The sequence below is a fragment of the Geotrypetes seraphini genome, chromosome 10, assembly GCF_902459505.1.
Source record: "Geotrypetes seraphini chromosome 10, aGeoSer1.1, whole genome shotgun sequence".
NCBI classification, from domain to species: domain Eukaryota; kingdom Metazoa; phylum Chordata; class Amphibia; order Gymnophiona; family Dermophiidae; genus Geotrypetes; species Geotrypetes seraphini.
Window position 1 is genome coordinate 26232999 of NC_047093.1, and position 17560 is coordinate 26250558.

Below are 17560 nucleotides of genomic sequence, written 5' to 3' on the forward strand. Positions count from 1 at the left end.
ACGGAGAACAGGCAAGGGGTGGTTGTGGACAGCCAAGGAAAAAAAAAAGAAAAGACAAATACAGAAAGAGGCTAAGGAGAGAGAAAAAGAAATAAAGACAGACACACACACATATATTCTAGCACCCGTTAATGTAACGGGCTATAAGACTAGTTAAATATATTACCGTGAGAGCCTTCACTGCCACCTGTCCTGCGTTAAGCTAATCAGATAGCATTCGGCATAGCCACATGGGCTGATTAGTGCGGTCATGCCCACTCTCCATCTCTAACACGCCCCCTTCCCAGAACATTGTAAATATTTTTAGCGCACAGTGTGCGCACAAATAGGTCATTTCACCACAAGGTGTGAATACACATCCAAGTTTCAAGTCTATTTGATATACCGCCTATCTCGTAGTTTAAGCTGTTTATAATTCAGTTTAAAATGTTTAAAAAAGGATAATAAAAACAGAGACCACAAAAAAACAGCACGAGGATAAAATCTGATACATAAGGACGGAAGGTAATAAAATTACAATGTAAAAAAAGAAAAAAAAGGGTAAGCAATAGAAGGAAATTTGTTTTCACTCAGAATAGTTAAGCTCTGGAACGCGTTGCCAGAGGTTGTGGTAAGAGCGGATAGCACAGTTGGTTTTAAGAAAGGTTTGGACAAGTTCCTGGAGGAAAAGTCACAGGGGAAGCCACTGCTTGCCCTGGATCGGAAGCATGGAATGTTGCTACTCTGGGATTCTAGAATCTTGTTACTCTCTGGGATTCTGGAATCTTGCTTTTGTTTGAGATTCCGCATGGAATGTTGCTACTCTTTGGGTTTTTGGCCAGGCACTAGGGACCTGGATTGGCCACCGTGACAACGAGCTACTGGGCATGATGGACTATTGGTCTGACCCAGTAAGGCTATTCTTATGTTTTTAACGTGCTGTAAGTGCACGCTTGCACTTACTGCAGTTAGTAAAAAGGACTCCTAAGTGACTTACCCCTCCATTGCCTCAGATATAAACTCAGACTATGAGCCCTGCAGGCACAGAAAAATACCTACTGAAGCAGAATGTACACTGTTTCAACAGCTTTTGGGCTTCCAGGCAATATATTAACACAGTTACACTCTGTAGGGGGGGGAGGGAGTCTATAAATTACACTAAAAAATCTGTAAATATATAATATAATAAATTCAAGGGTGCAAACTTACCGAAAACACTACTATAAGTACTAAAATTGAAAAGTAGCAGTTTGCTTGTTTACTAAGCTAGAAAGAGCAGAATATTCAAAATTATTAAACGAGCCCCAGATTTGGGTGCAGATCATTGAAATTTCTGCTACCACCGACAGTTTAGTTCCGTTCAGATCACTATCATTGGCTCCTCTTAAAGTTGGGGGAAAACAGAACAGTAAATAAAAAAATAATAATAAATAAATTCAAGACAAAACATCCGAGAAAAACCTGTGCTTCAAAAAATCCGGACTTTAGAGTAACCGATAAAGATGTTGTTATCAAAAACACGGTCTCAGAACGCTCTTAAAACACTTTTTAGGCTTCAGTCCATCTCCGTCGAGGGCAACTGCGGTCCCAGCCGGCTCTTTCTAGCACAGCCAGGTTTTTGAACCATAAGAAGAAACAAGTATTGACTGTGCTTAACTTGATATGAGACTTCACCTCCAGTTCAAACTGTATTTGTTTGTCGGTTCCCTGACGCAGTACCAAAACGTGGCACGTCGGAACCAGTTATCCATCTAAGCCAGGGATCTCAAAGTCCCTCCTTGAGGGCCGCAATCCAGTCGGGTTTTCAGGATTTTCCCAATGAATATGCATTGAAAGCAGTGCATGCACATAGATCTCATGCATATTCACTGGGGAAATCCTGAAAACCTGACTGGATTGCGGCCCTCAAGGAGGGACTTTGAGACCCCTGATCTAAGCTGAGTGTCAACATTTTTTGCACTAAAAATCTTTCGATAGAAGCTTTAGCATAGCTGTAATAGCTAGCAACAGAATAATTAATAAGCACGCAACCTGGAGTGAATTTACATTGAACAATGCAATGATTGGTGGGTGAGGCAGAGAGATCAGCCTTCATGTCTCTGAGCAGAGTTCCATTGGATATGTAAATTGATAAGTATTGAATTAAAATTTATCTTCATTCTTTACGGAGTGACTTTCTTCAATAGCTACTTTCTAGCACCGCAGCAAACAGACAAAACTGTTACTTTTCAATTTCAGTACTAAAAAAATTTGTGACAGAAAAATAAAACAGCCCTACGCACCATTCTGTAAAGAGTGCCCTTTACAGAATAGCGCTTAAAACCGATTCCTGGGTCGAAAGCTGAAACCTAGGGCTCCTTTTACGAAGCCGCATTTGCGGTTTAACGCGCATAATAGCGCGCGCTAATTTGCCGCTACCGCCTCCTCTTGAGCAGGCGGTAGTTTTTCGGCTAGTGCGGGGGTTAGCGCGCGCTAAAAATGTACGTGCGATAAAGCCGCTAACGCGGCTTCGTAATAGGAGCCCTAGGTTTCAGCTGTCGACCCAAGAATCGGTTTTAAGCGCTATTCTTTAAATGCCGGCACCCAACTCACGGTATTTTGGTGCGTAACCGGCACCATCTTATAACACTTCGCGCAACTTTTCTGGATGTCCCTTACTCACACATGCTCTTGCCCTGGCCACGCCCTTTTGAATGGCATGCTACATAGAAACATAGAAATAGACGGCAGATAAGGGCCACGGCCCATCTAGTCTGCCCACCCCAATGACCCTCCCCTACCTTTCTCTATGAATAGATCCCACGTGTCTATCCCATTTGGCCTTAAAATCAGGCACGCTTCTGGCCTCAATAACCTGCGTTTAAGCGCCTGGTCTTATAGGATAGCACGCAGGGCAGATGCATGCACAAACCCAATTTAGTGCCAACTAACATCAATAACTGATTAAAGTCGACTAATTGTTAATGGCTCGTTAACCAATTTGCACACAAATCTTGCATCTGCACCAAAACTTTGGCGCCCTATGTAGAATCCAAGGGATGAAATATAGTAGACATTTTAGCAACTTTTATAGTTTCCGACTTACCAGTCCACAGGGTTATGTGCATGCTGCAGGAGATAGGGCGACTTCTCGTGAATCAGGCGGTTAGCCTTACGTGCCACAATGGCCTTGTTGCCTTGGCCTTTGCTGGCCATGGTGAGGGGTCCTCCTTTACGAAGTGTTCTGTTATGATAAAAAGCAAAGATTCAGCTTTCTTTTAATAAAAGGAAAGACTCCTCCGGTCAAGTAGAGGGCTTACACACACTGCCGAGATTTACAGAACAGCTTGTGTAGTCATAAAGACATTTATACAGTATACACCCTGCATGGTTTCAGTATCCAAAAATACACTTGTACCCTTGGTTGTGTTATTCAAATTATAAAGAGACAGAAACACTTAGCATATTTTCCATAGACAGAAACTGGGATAAACCCATTAGTAAACCTGAACAAAAGTCTGTAAATAGTTTTGGGGAAAATGTGAACTAGGATCTGCGTCCAGATCCTATTTCCTAGAAAGAGAGGAATGGCATCTCCCTGTGCTTCATTAGTGGTGCCTTCCTTGAAAGCAACAATCTGGAAATTGGGACAACAAGTGAGGTGATTAAATTTGCAGATGACACTAAACTGTTCAAAGTTGTTAAAACGCATGCGGATTGTGAAAAATTGCAGGCGGACCTTAGGAAATTGGAAGACTGGGCGTCCAAGTGGCAGATGAAATTTAATGTGGACAAATGTAAAGTGATGCACACTGGGAAGAATAACCTGAATCACAGTTACCGGATGCTAGGGTCCACCTTGGGGGTTAGCGCCCAAGAAAAGGATCTGGGTGTCATCGTAGACAATACAATGAAACCTTCCGCCCAATGTGCGGCGGCAGCCAAAAAAGCAAACACAATGCTAGGAATTATTAAAAAAGGGATGGTTAACAAGACTAAGAATGTTATAATGCCCCTGTATCACTCCATAATGCGACCTCATCTGGAGTATTGCGTTCAATTCTAGTCTCCTTATCTCAAGAAAGATATAGCGGCACTAGAAAAGGTTCAAAGAAGAGCGACCAAGATGGTAAAGGGGATGGAACTCCTCTCGTATGAGGAAAGACTAAAACAGTTAGGGCTCTTCAGCTTCGAAAAGAGAAGGCTGAGGGGAGATAGGATTGAAGTCTACAAAATCCTGAGTGGAGCAGAACGGGTACAAGTGGATCAATTTTTCATTCCATCAAAAATTGCAAAGACTAGGGGACACTTGATGAAGCTACAGGGAAATACTTTTAAAATCAATAGGACATTTTTTTCACTCAGAGAATAGTTAAGCTCTGGAAAGCATTGCCAGAGGTTGTGGTAAGAGCAGATAGCTTAGCTGATTTTAAGAAAGGTTTGGGCAATTTCCTGGAGGAAAAGTCCATAGTCCGTTATTGAGAAAGACATGGGGGAAGCCACTGCTTGCCCTGTATCGGTAGCATGGAATATTGCTACACCTTGGGTTTTGGCCAAGTACTAGTGACCTGGATTGGCCACCGTGAGAACGGGCTACTGGGCTTGATGGACCATTGGTCTGACCCAATAAGGCTATTCTTATGTTCTTATCAGGCCTGGACAGAACCGACCCAACCATTAGGCCAGACTAGGCAGTTGCCTAGGGCAGAAGCTTCTTTGGAGATAGTAAAAAGCAGTTGCCTTCAAATCAAAACAATAGGTTCTAACAGGCACACAAACTCAAAGAATCATCGGCCCATTCTTGAATTTGTACAGGATGGTTGTGAGATGATCACGATTGTTAATTATCAAAATCTCGGTGGGGGAAGACTACGGGCTAGGGGCTTGGAAAGTTAACTGTGATGAGGGGGTGTAAAGCTAAAGTCGGCCTAGGGTGCCCGCCACTCTTGCAATAGGCTCTGGGCCAGCAGAGATCCTTGAGGGTTTGATTAGACAGATCCAGTAAATAAACGTAATTAATAGATTCATTAAATTTCAGTGCAACTGCTCCCCCCGACATTGTAAACTATGCATTTGAACCTAAATTGTACAACTGCTTTTTTTTTTTTTTTGCTTTGCTCCAGTACTTACAATTTCTAGTCTTCTCAAGATCTAATGCGATGAATTCTGCAGGCACATTTGTCACACAGGCTCATGTCCCTTGGAGGCAAAGAATCCCACCGTTCCAATGGGGTACATTGTTTATGTTTCACTTAGAAAAGGCTTTATGCAATACAAACTACCGTTAAGCAGAAGCCTGAGGTTGAAAGGACTAAGAATCTTCCTGCAGCATCTCTGCTGCCCCAAATCTGCCAAATAAATACTGAAAATGCCTAAAGAAGTTATGGCTACACGAAGAAGTAATTTTTTTTTTCTTTTTGTTGTTTTTCTGTTTTTTTTTCTTTTTCAGGCAGTTAGTCCTCCAAGATGGCTGCTGACTATTCTGTTATGGAATGTTACTCACTTTGACTGACAGCTGCTTTAACCAATAGGCTTTTTTCATTCCTGTATGCATGAATACGAGGGACGGTGACGAGTCACAATAAATCAGAACTGTGTGGCGGTGAGTATTTACAAATGTGAAGGCCCTTTTACTAAGCCCAGAGTGCACTTGGGCATCCAAGGGTAGCTTTCAGATTGACACGTGCTTCTTTTTTTTTAGCATTGAGGGCAAGTTTGGGGGCAGAGAGTAGGAATGCCCATCGCTAATCAGTTAGCCCAGCTACATTGCCATATACTAACCAATCAGCAAGTGATTAACCTGGGAGCCCTTACCTCCTAGAAAATAGGTATCTTGCACTAATGGCCACAAGCTGAGAAATCAGAATGCAGCCCTTAAAAGGGGAAAACATGAAATATGGGAATTTTACAGTTGCACTAAAAGTAGCCTCAGCGTGCATGAAACCCGCGAGCTAGTCATAGCACATGTCACATTTGAGCACAGCTCAGTAAAAAGGCCTTGAAGAGCTAGGCCTCTCAGCAATTCAGCAGGTCACTCACTTCACATATATACAATACATACGTAAATGATAGCATTCCATTATCTCAGCAATGTTCTAGAGTGGACTCCTTGGGGCTCTCAGGAGATCTATGTTAAAATTATTTTTATTACAGCCCCTCTGCCCTGTGGGGGGAGGAGAGGGAGTTGCCATCATTGCTCAAGGGTGACATCTAATGACCACATTCAGGGTCCATGATGACAGGGTCCCAGAAAACATCCAGGTGTATGGGCCTCAGCTCAGACAGCATCACTGCAGCGACCAGACTACCGTATATACTCGAAATCAAGATGAGATTTTTGGGACAAAAAAATGGGGGTCTCATCTTATATTTGGGTCAGCGCCCACCCGTCCCCTCCCGGACTTGTTGCAGGCCTGCCATATAGCCTGGTGGGCCGAGACAGAAGGGATCCCTACCATCCCTACTCTCCCGCATATCTTTTTGAATCCCTGGAGGTCCAGCAGTATATCAGGCAGGAGCAAGCTTTCTGTGCGCCTGCCCCACACTGAGCCCCTCTGAATGGCTGCTGTGAGCTCTTGCAGGACTCGTGAGAACTGGCAGCAGCCATTCAGGGATTGGCTCACGGCCGGGCAGGAGCGCAAAAAGCTCACTTCTGTCCGGTACAGTGCTGGGCCGCGAGAACTTGAGGCAGACATTCAGAGGGGCTGTGCGACAGACATTCAGGGATGGGCTCAGTGCGGGGCAAGAGTACAGAAAGCTCGCTCATGTCCGGTACACCACTGGACCACCAGAGATTCAAAAAGGTACACAGGAGGGAAGGCAGTTGGAAGATAAAAAAAAAAATTTGTCAGAATCGGCTGGGACAGGAGATGGGAAAGATCCTGCCTGTACCAGCTTACTACCAGACTTAAAGGTCATATGGCAGGCTCGGTGGAGGCCTTCAGGACATCAGGAGAGGGGGACAGAGTATAGGGCAGGGAGGTGGGACAGGGTGCAGAGCATGGCAAGGAGTTACAGAGTTGTAAGCCTGGAAAGGAGGGAGGGATACAGGGTGGAGAGCCTGGCAGGGAGTGAGAGGGGCTGGGTGCAGATCCTGACAGGGCAAGACATGTGAATATGAACCTCCCCCCCACCAGCTTACATTTGAGTCAACCTTTTTTCCTCCTTTTTTGGGGGGAAAAAAGATTACCTTGACTTATATTCAGATCGTCTTATATTCGAGTATACATTTCAAGTATGTTTGAAAAAGGTTCACAGATTAATCTGTGGTGTGGAACATAAGGGGATGTCTGCTAAGCAAATGCTTCAGGTACTGGTGTTAAATTGACCCCCCTCAAAAAAAAAAAAAAAAAAGCAGACAAACTACACCTATGAAAGAGATATAAAGTAGGGAGGAAATCCCTGGAGAGTTGTGAATGAAGAAGGTTCATGTTTCAAACTTCAGGCTTGATTCCAACCAAGATGGAGGTGACAAGGACCAGGAAGGAACTGTCAGGCCAAAATATTACAAAGAAAGGCTCAGTGACCACAGCAATTCTCCTGAGAGCCCAAAATATTACAAAGAAAGGTGCAGAGACCATAGCAGAGCTACTGAGCAACCTTTGATATATTTTTTTAAAGCCTAATAACAGTAATTTTGGTTATGAAAACTTGCATCACATAACTGGCTGATCCAAACAAGGACTTGTACTAAATCTAAGATTTTCCATCTATTTATTAGGATAGTGTACAGCAAGTACCATATAAGTCAAACATAAACCTGGGGTTGTGGGTTCAAATCCTGCACTGCTCCTTGTGACCCTGGGCAAGTCACTTAATCCCTCAGCGCCCCAGGTATATTAAATAGAGTGGGAGCCCGCCGGGACAGATTGGGAAAAATGCACAAGTGCCTGAATAATTTGTAATCCGTACAGAATTGTAGGATATGCAGAATATAAATAAAATAAAACACTACCACATTCTCTCAGCCCCCAATGGGTTCCAGGAAACGAAAGAGGATCCCGGTCAGTCACTTTTCTCCCACACTAGTTCTGCGATTCATCACTAAGTATCTGACTTATTATTTTTCCCCATCGACCCAGAAGGAGAAAACAAATCCTGTGCAAACCAGTCCAGAAGTACTAACAAATCCCTCCGGCTCTCTTTCCACAACTACTTACTCCTCAATTAGACAGAGAAGGAAAAAGGGAGGACGAGAAAGGGAGGTATTTTCCATTACTAATTATATAACTAATAAGACTGGGATTACTCTTTTATTCTTCCCCCTAAAAGGACTAAAGATTGCATTTCTGAAAAGGTCATGACAAAATAGCAATTCATTCATTTGTCCATCATATGCATCTTCCTGTACATGCATTATCCTGTGAACTCAGCAGGTCTTTTAAATGTTCGTAGCTGCGCAAAACTTGTTCATTTGTAAATAACCCCATCAGAGATATTTCAGCTTTTTCTCAAGCCAGATTTTTTCCCCCCCCCAGTTTGGCTATTCTTCCTGTCAAAAAATGTTCCTTTTTTGAAGCTTTACCAAAAAATTGAAATTCCACCCAGTGGCATGTATTCCTCTTACAGCAGATGTTTCTTTATCGCAGAAGATTCTTGCTAGACAGTCTTCAGAGAGTTTGCTCAGGACAAAGTTAATAAACATATTAGTAATGGCCAGCAAATGAGCAATTAAAGTGCTGTTGTGATGGTCAAAATGTTTCCATTCAGTGCTGTTATGCCTATCGCAGACAGCCCCAATGCACAGAGAGAATATGAAGACTGGCACATCAGTACCTCTCATTTATGAATCCTATTGTTCTATCTGTCCCACTGCCCTCGTCACAAGTACAGCTCAGAGAGGGAGAGAGGAAGAGAGAGAAATATATTCTATAAGGTTTGGAATATAACTCTCCATCCGAAGAGAAAAGGCAGACAGATGCTTCCAGGGGCCAGGCAATGATGCACCCCTGAAAATCAGAGGTCAAAACCAGGAGCCCTCCAATCTCAAAGAGAAGAGACAGGCAGACAACTCCAGGGGCCCCAGAATAAATGTATCCCTAGCAATCAGAGGTTAGGGCCTGTGTTCCAAATCCCAGAAAGAATGGAACAGATGGATAAGAGATATGCCCCTACAAATCAGAGGTCAGGGCCCATACCTACCAATCCCAGAAAGAAGGGACAAACACATAAGAGATGTACCACTAAAATCAGAGGTGAGGGTCTCTGCCTCCCAATACCAGAGAGACAGACAGACATCGGGTACCCCTTTCCCAATTCCTGACAGAAAGGACAAAAAAAATCTGAGGACAGGACCCGTACCTCCCTATCCCAGAAAGAAGGGACAGACACACAGAGATGCACCATTAAAATCAGATATCAAGGCCTCTACTCCCCAATCCTAGAGAGAAAGGGCAGCCAGACACAGGGAACCCCTCTCCCAATTCCTGAAAGAAAGGGCAAAGAGACAAAAATGTACCTCTAGAAATCAGAGGTCAGAGCCCGTACCTCCCAATCCCAGAAAGAAGGGACAGACACACAGAGATTTACCACTAAAATCAGAGGTTATGGCCTCTGCCCACCCCCCAATCCCAGAGCAGACAGACCCAGGGAACCCCTCTCTCCCAATCCCAGAGAGAAAGGATAAAGGGTCACCGATGTACCTCTAGAAGTCAGAGGTCAGAGCCCGTACCTCCCAATCACAGAAAGAAGGGGCAGACACACAGAGATGTACCAATCTGCCCCCCCCCCCTCCCAATTCCAGAGAGAAAGAGCAGACAGACACAGGGTACCCCCTCTCCCAATCCCAGAGAGAAAGGACAAAGGGTCACCGATCTACCTCTAGAAGTCAGAGGTCAGGGACTCTACCCCCCCCCCCATCCCAGAGGAAAAGGACAGACTGACCCCTAGCCCCCCACCCCACCCCACCCCATTGGCTTGTGCCACCCTCAGCACCAGCCCCTGTCCCTCCTCTGATTTGCTCTCATTCTTATTCTGGGCTCGGGCTGGTGGGGGATACCTGCGGCTGAGGCTGGCTCGGTTCGGGCCAGCCCGACAGAGCAGCGCGGGGGCTCCTCGGAGCCCGCGGATTGAGCCGACGAGCATGGCCGGGCCGGCACCACGAACTAATCCGGCAGAGGGCGCCAGAGATTCATCGGCCGACACCGGGCCCAGGAAACGGACACCGACACGAACCGGAAATGGTCGTGGCCGCGATCGCAGGCGGACCACGAAGGCGCCAGACGTGATGCAATCCGGAAAGTACTATTCGCAAGGGGGAGGATCCAGCACCGGACCTGTCTGGCTCTGCTTTAATGTTGGCCCTGTTTGGGGGTCACGTGGTTTTATTCTGCATCCTACGAGTTCGGGGGGGGGGAGATCAGCAGCAGGTAAGCTAACAAGAGCTATAATAGAAAGATGAAAAAGAAAGCTGGTTTTCAGAAAAAGTGAGGTTGAAAAAAATGACAGCTCACTTGGCCCATCCAGTCTGCCCAGTAACCCTGCCCCCAGTGCTGCCACACCACACAGTAGGATTGCCTGCAAGATTTTTTTTAGTTAGATGCATGGTTGCCAGATACTTTTTTAAAATCCCACCCGTTTAACTCGAAAAAGCAGCCCCAAAACAGCACAATTGACTATTTCTTCATATGCCTAAGAGTAATTAAATCTACAATGACTGACTACAGGTAGAGCTACCCATGAGGTTTCTGCAGTGATTTGGGGGCCCTAAAAGGTCAATGTGCACAGAAAGTACCGCACATCTTTCATCTGCTTCCACCTTGCAGGTTCTGGTGAGTAAAAGACCTCTTGTAAAATAGCTGTTTCCTCCACACATATTGACATTATAAACTTAAAATCAGAAACCACAGCCCACAACTGCTCAAAATTTCCTACAACCAACTTTAGAAAGCATCTCGATTGAGCCAGAAAACTGCGGACCTGTACACAGTTTAGATGGCCAGCTTCAAAAGGCATCGTTTGGTGGGGGGCAGCATCCACCCCTCCTCTTTGTCGGTGCTAATGCTAAATTGATCGCCTCCCCCTTCTACCAATATGATTTCCTTACCCTTTGGCATCACCACCTTGCACCCATGCCAAGTTTCCAGTCTTACAAGATCTCCCTTCAACTCCGCAGTCTGACCGTTCTTATTTATTTTTTATTAGAAAGTGTTAAAAAACAATTTACAATGGGTCAAACAAAGAAAAAAAAAGATACACACAAATCATCTCGAATAATGTAATAACTAACATTCTATGTAGCCCACATCGCAGAGGGACTGCATCAAATTCTACAAAAATGCAACCAAACCAACAGAGAGAATCTTAAGATTAAAGGGCTTTTACTAAAGCTTAGCATTTGATAATTAACACTTATGTGCAGCATTTATCACACACTAATGTCTGTTAGCATGCACAAAGCTTTAGTGCAGGGGTGTCCAACCTGCGGCCCCGTGAAGTATTTTGTGCAGCCCCAGTTGAGGGCAATGCAGTGTTTTCCTCTGCTGCCCCCGGGTGTTTACCGTCTTGCAGGCTCCCTCCTCTGTCTTGCTGCAGTGTTTGCACGTTTGTGAGGCCCCAGAAAAAAAATTTTCCGCCAATGCGGCCCAGGGAAGTCAAAAGGTTGGACGCCCCTGCTTTAATGCAAGCAACATAATCAGTATCCAGTAATCAGAGGTGGGCAACCTCGGTCCTTGAAGGCTGCAACCCAGTCAGGTTTTCAGGATTTCCCTAATGAATATGCATGAGATATGTTCGCATACACTACTTCCATTGAATGCAAATAGATCTCATTTCTGTTAAGCCTCAAATCTGTCAGAAAGATGCTTATCGGAACATATCAATAACTGTGTGGGTCTTCCCTCACTGCCCATGGCCTAGAAACATCCACGGGGAGGTAAGGATGAGACTTCTGTAGTTTAGAGGGGTTAGAAGCAATTAGTACTGGTGTTTTATGGCAAAAGTGGAATCCATTTCCAAGTGTCCCATTTCCAGCTATAAGTGGAGAAAAATAGAATGTATTCAGTTTGGGGGAGGGATGGCTTGAGTTCAACAAGTCAGCAGGATCGCAAACTGGATAGCAAACCCCAGATCTGCCTATCTCTTCAAATATTAATACCAGGCAACAGACACCACTTGAGAACATTAAAGATGAATAGAGTTCAAAGTGCTCTGTCTCTGACACAATGCACATGTTGCGGGTCTGCCTCTTTCTTTATCTTCCCTCCTGCGCTGACAGCTCTCAAAGGAAGGTGGTTCGGCGTGCTGGAATGCCTCAAACCTGTTTATTGTTTGCACAAAGCAGACGGAGATCCCAAGCAAGCAGCAAAACAGGTCCTGAGGAGACCCCCTCAGGGTTGGCATGGAAACGGAGCCCAGCAAGTGCGCCTGGCTCTAATTTGGACCGGCAGACGTCAGAGCTGAACTGTTCTGTCTGATGGGAGCATTGATTCAGCTGAAAAGCAATGCCAGCCCTAGAGTGAGAAATAAATGGCCTTCCTCCTCCCCATCTGACTGCCCCCGAAGTACTTCCAGGCTGGAGTGCTGAGCCTTTCATAGGCGCAAATGAGATCCATTCTTCCCAGCACAAGAGCCATAAAGGAACAGCAGCCGACATCCAGTTAAATAGAACAACAAAACTGTCTTCTTTATTCTGACATTAATTCCATTTTTCCAAAGTGCAGTGATAGAGAGACTGAAATGATGAACTGCAGGGTAAGTATGAAGATGATGGAATAGGGGGGGGGGGGGATCCATACTGCACCAAGGCATAGGGCGCAGGAGTTGTACTGCACTGAGACACAGGGCGCAGGATCCATACTGCACCAGAGCACAGAGGGAGAGATCTATACTGCACTGAGGCACAGGAAGAAGGATCCATACTGCAGCATGCATCCCTTCCCTTATTCAAAAGTAGGCTGAAAACGCATCTTTTTGAGATAGCCCTACTCCCCTCTGCTCACCACCTTAGCTGGCATGGTTTTTAGCCATTTCCTCTCTTAGGGGAAGAAGTTAGGGGGGGGGTGGGTCATTAGAGTGGGCAGACTTGATGGGCCGTGGCCCTTTTCTGCCATCATTTTCTCTGTTTCTAACAGTAGCCCCTACTTGTCTATCTTGATTGTTTAGATTGTAAGCTCTATTGAGCAGGGGTTGTCTCCTTTGTGACACTGTGATAGCACTCTAGAAATAATTAATGGTAGTAGCAGCATGGCACAGGGAGCAGGAGGCATAGGGGATTAGATCTTCTTTAGTAAGTAACCTGGAAAGGAATAGGACAAAGGTTTCTGGTGCTGGATTTAAGTTTATTTACCCAAAGTAAAGATTTTCTCTCAAATAATGGCATATCAAGCCGCCTTTACTTGGAATGCTCTACTGCCAGAAATGAGATCTCAAGATAATGATACAATTTTTCCTAAGACGTGGAAAACCTTTTAAATAAATCTTTACTTGGTTGATTGTGTTTTAAATGTTGTTGGTTTAATCTGGGAATGCCTAGTTTCTATTTTGTGACCCACTTATGACCACGATTTGGTAATTTGCAGAATATAAGTTTTATTTGTATCATATTGTACAGTATTTTACTGGGGGGGGTTAATTGAAAACCAAAGAGGACAACTAGACAAGCTTTACCCTCCTTTTTGCAAAACCGCATCTGCATTGTGTCAGAGTTCCTATGAGCATGGGGAGCAGCGCAAAGCATTCAGCGTGCTGGCCTGCGCTAAAAACCGCTAATGCGGTTTTGTAAAAGGGCTCCCCCGGGGGGCTAGTGAGCTAATTGGTCATTATCTGTGGCCATCTGCTAAGCTAAATTTCAGATAAAGGGCTTGTAATACCCCCTGTTATTGATGTGTGCACTGCAAACTGTTCTGCGACTTATATTATAGAAACATAGAAAGATGACGGCAGAAAAGGGCTATAGCCCATCAAGTCTGCCCACTCTACTGACCCACCCCATTAAGTCTGAGTACTAATGACCTAGTTCCTTAACTCGACCCTCGTAAGGATCCTACTAGGGCATCCCATTTATTCTTAAAGTCAATAACGCTGGTGGCCTTGATCACCTGCTCTGGAAGCTTGTTCCAGTGATCTACAACCCTTTCTGTGAAGAAATACTTCCTTATGTCACTATCGAATTTCCCTCCTCTGAGTTTGAATGGATGCCCCCTTGTGACCGAGGGTCCCCTGAGAAAGAAGATGTCTTCTTCCACCTCGACAAGTCCCGTGATGTATTTAAATGTCTCAATCATGTCCCCCCTCTCCCTGCGCTCCTCTAGAGTGTAGAGCTGCAATTTGTTTAGTCTTTCTTCGTACGAGAGACCCTTGAGCCCCGAGATCATCCTAGTGTCCATCCGCTGAACCGACTCAACTCTAAGCACGTCTTTACGGTAATGTGGCCTCCAGAATTGCACACAGTACTCCAGATGAGGTCTCACCATGGTTCTGTACAGTGGCATTATGACTTCAGATTTGCGGCTAACGAAGCTTCTATTGATACATCCCATAAGTTGCCTTGCTTTGGATGAGGCCTTCTCTACTTGTTTGGCGGCCTTCATGTCTGCACTGATGATTATTCCCAAGTCTCTTTCTACTGAAGTCCTAGCTAGTGTTTCTTCATTTTGGAGTGGAAGGGTGGCCTAACGGTTAACACCGCAGATTGAGAAACAAGGAAGCCAGGTTAAATTGCACGACTGCTTCTTATGATCTTGGACAAGTCACTTAACTATCCGTTATCTCGGGTACAAGATTGTAGCCCTCTGGGGAGAGGAAAGCACCAACAAACCAATATTCAGGCCATAGGAGACATCCAGTTAACTCCTGCAGTCGGCGATGAAACTGGACATTCAATGCCAAAGCTCAGCATTGAATTTTCAGGGGGGGAAGGGGCGTGTGGCCAGCCGAGACATAGCCGGCTTAGCCAATATTCATTGGCAGGCTGGTTAAGTCCTAGTGGCCAAATATAGACCTACTACTACTATTTATCACTTACTAGCTGATGCCCCGGCGTTGCACGGGTATTTAATTATAGCAATAACACTGTAAATGGATTCAAATAAAGATACTTTATAGTGGTGAATGAAATTATTTTTTTACAGCTTAATAAAAAGTACAATATTCAAATTATAATGTGAAATATTTGACAAAATGAATACAATACAACTAACGCAAAACGTGATTATAAACAACAATTTTAGTTTCACCTCCTGGAGCAAGAACATATAAATTGTTGGGTGAACCCACCCTTGAGCAAGCAACATAGAGTTGTGGGCCGCGAGACCCCCAGAACATATCACCCCAGGTAGTGAGGGATCTGCATACCAAGTTTCGTTCAAAGCGGTCAAGCCGTTTTTGAATTACTGAGAGAATGGCAGCTTTTTACTTTTTTTCCATTGACATGAATGGGTGAAATCTGATGTTCTGTTTGTAGCTCCGCCCACGTGTGCAGGTGGGCCGCGAGACCCCCAGAACATATCACCCCAGGTAGTGAGGGATCTGCATACCAAGGTTCGTTCAAATTGGTCAAGCCGTATTTGAATTACTGTGAGAATGGCAGCTTTTTACATATTTTCCATTGACATGAATGGGTGAAATCTGATGTTCTGTGTGTAGCTCCGCCCACGTGTGCAGGTGGGCCGCGAGACCCACCAGAACATATCACCCCAGGTAGTGAGGGATCTGTATACAAAGTTTTGGTCAAATCGGTCAAGCCGTTTTTGAATTACTGTGAGAATGGCAGCTTTTTACTTTTTTTCCATTGACATGAATGGGTGAAATCTGATGTTCTGTTTGTAGCTCCGCCCACGTGTGCAGGTGGGCCGCGAGACCCCCAGAACATATCACCCCAGGTAGTGAGGGATCTGCATACCAAGGTTCGTTCAAATCGGTCAAGCCGTATTTGAATTACTGTGAGAATGGCAGCTTTTTACATATTTTCCATTGACATGAATGGGTGAAATCTGATTTTCTGTTTGTAGCTCCGCCCACGTGTGCAGGTGGGCCGCGAGACCCCCAGAACATATTACCCCAGGTAGTGAGGGATCTGCATACCAAGTTTCGTTCAAAGCGGTCAAGCCGTTATTGAATTACTGAGAGAATGGCAGCTTTTTACTTTTTTTCCATTGACATGAATGGGTGAAATCTGATGTTCTGTTTGTAGCTCCGCCCACGTGTGCAGGTGGGCCGCGAGACCCCCAGAACATATCACCCCAGGTAGTGAGGGATCTGCATACCAAGGTTCGTTCAAATTGGTCAAGCCGTATTTGAATTACTGTGAGAATGGCAGCTTTTTACATATTTTCCATTGACATGAATGGGTGAAATCTGATGTTCTGTGTGTAGCTCCGCCCACGTGTGCAGGTGGGCCGCGAGACCCCAGAACATATCACCCCAGGTAGTGAGGGATCTGCATACAAAGTTTCGGTCAAATCGGTCAAGCCGTTTTTGAATTACTGTGAGAATGGCAGCTTTTTACTTTTTTTCCATTGACATGAATGGGTGAAATCTGATGTTCTGTTTGTAGCTCCGCCCACGTGTGCAGGTGGGCCGCGAGACCCCCAGAACATATCACCCCAGGTAGTGAGGGATCTGCATACCAAGGTTCGTTCAAATTGGTCAAGCCGTATTTGAATTACTGTGAGAATGGCAGCTTTTTACATATTTTCCATTGACATGAATGGGTGAAATCTGATGTTCTGTGTGTAGCTCCGCCCACGTGTGCAGGTGGGCCGCGAGACCCCCAGAACATATCACCCCAGGTAGTGAGGGATCTGTATACAAAGTTTCGGTCAAATCGGTCAAGCCGTTTTTGAATTACTGTGAGAATGGCAGCTTTTTACTTTTTTTCCATTGACATGAATGGGTGAAATCTGATGTTCTGTTTGTAGCTCCGCCCACGTGTGCAGGTGGGCCGCGAGACCCCCAGAACATATCACCCCAGGTAGTTGGAATTACTGTGAGAATGGCAGCTTTTTACATTTTTTTCCATTAACATGAATGGGTGAAATCAGATTTTCTGTTTGTAGCTCCGCCCACGTGTGCAGGTGGGCCGCGAGACCCCCAGAACATATCACACCAGGTAGTGAGAGATCTGCATACCAAGGTTCGTTCAAATCGGTCAAGCCGTTTTTGAATTACTGTGAGAATGGCAGCTATTTACATTTTTTCCATTGACATGAATGGGTGAAATCTGATGTTCTGTGTGTAGCTCCGCCCATGTGTGCAGGTGGGTCGCGAGACCCCCAGAACATATCACCCCAGGTAGTGAGGGATCTGCATACAAAGTTTCGGTCAAATCGGTCAAGCCATTTTTGAATTACTGTGAGAATGGCAGCTATTTACATTTTTTCCATTGACATGAATGGGTGAAATCTGATGTTCTGTGTGTAGCTCCGCCCATGTGTGCAGGTGGGCCGCGAGACCCCCAGAACATATCACCTCAGGTAGTGAGGGATCTGCATACAAAGTTTCGGTCAAATCAGTCAAGCCGTTTTTGAATTACTGTGAGAATGGCAGCTTTTTACTTTTTTTCCATTGACATGAATGGGTGAAATCTGATGTTCTATTTGTAGCTCCGCCCATGTGTGCAGGTGGGCCGCGAGACCCCCAGAACATATCACCCCAGGTAGTTGGA

General features: G+C 45.1%; 1 protein-coding gene across 2 annotated transcripts in view; it reads right to left on the minus strand.

The window, feature by feature from the left end:
• The window catches only part of SPATA20 (spermatogenesis associated 20), a 117655-nt gene extending 107434 nt beyond the window's left edge, over positions 1–10221 (minus strand). The window contains exons 1-2 of one of the 2 annotated variants that reach the window (XM_033960159.1): positions 5089–5337; positions 3065–3202 (exon numbers count right to left, since the gene is read on the minus strand). In XM_033960159.1, coding sequence (XP_033816050.1) covers positions 3065–3174 — 110 coding nt within the window. In that variant the 5' untranslated portion in view covers positions 3175–3202; positions 5089–5337. Of the gene's footprint in view, positions 1–3064; positions 3203–5088; positions 5338–9955 lie in introns of those variants that run through there. The other variant, XM_033960158.1, reaches the window with a different exon arrangement.
• Positions 10222–17560: the final 7339 nt, after the last annotated feature.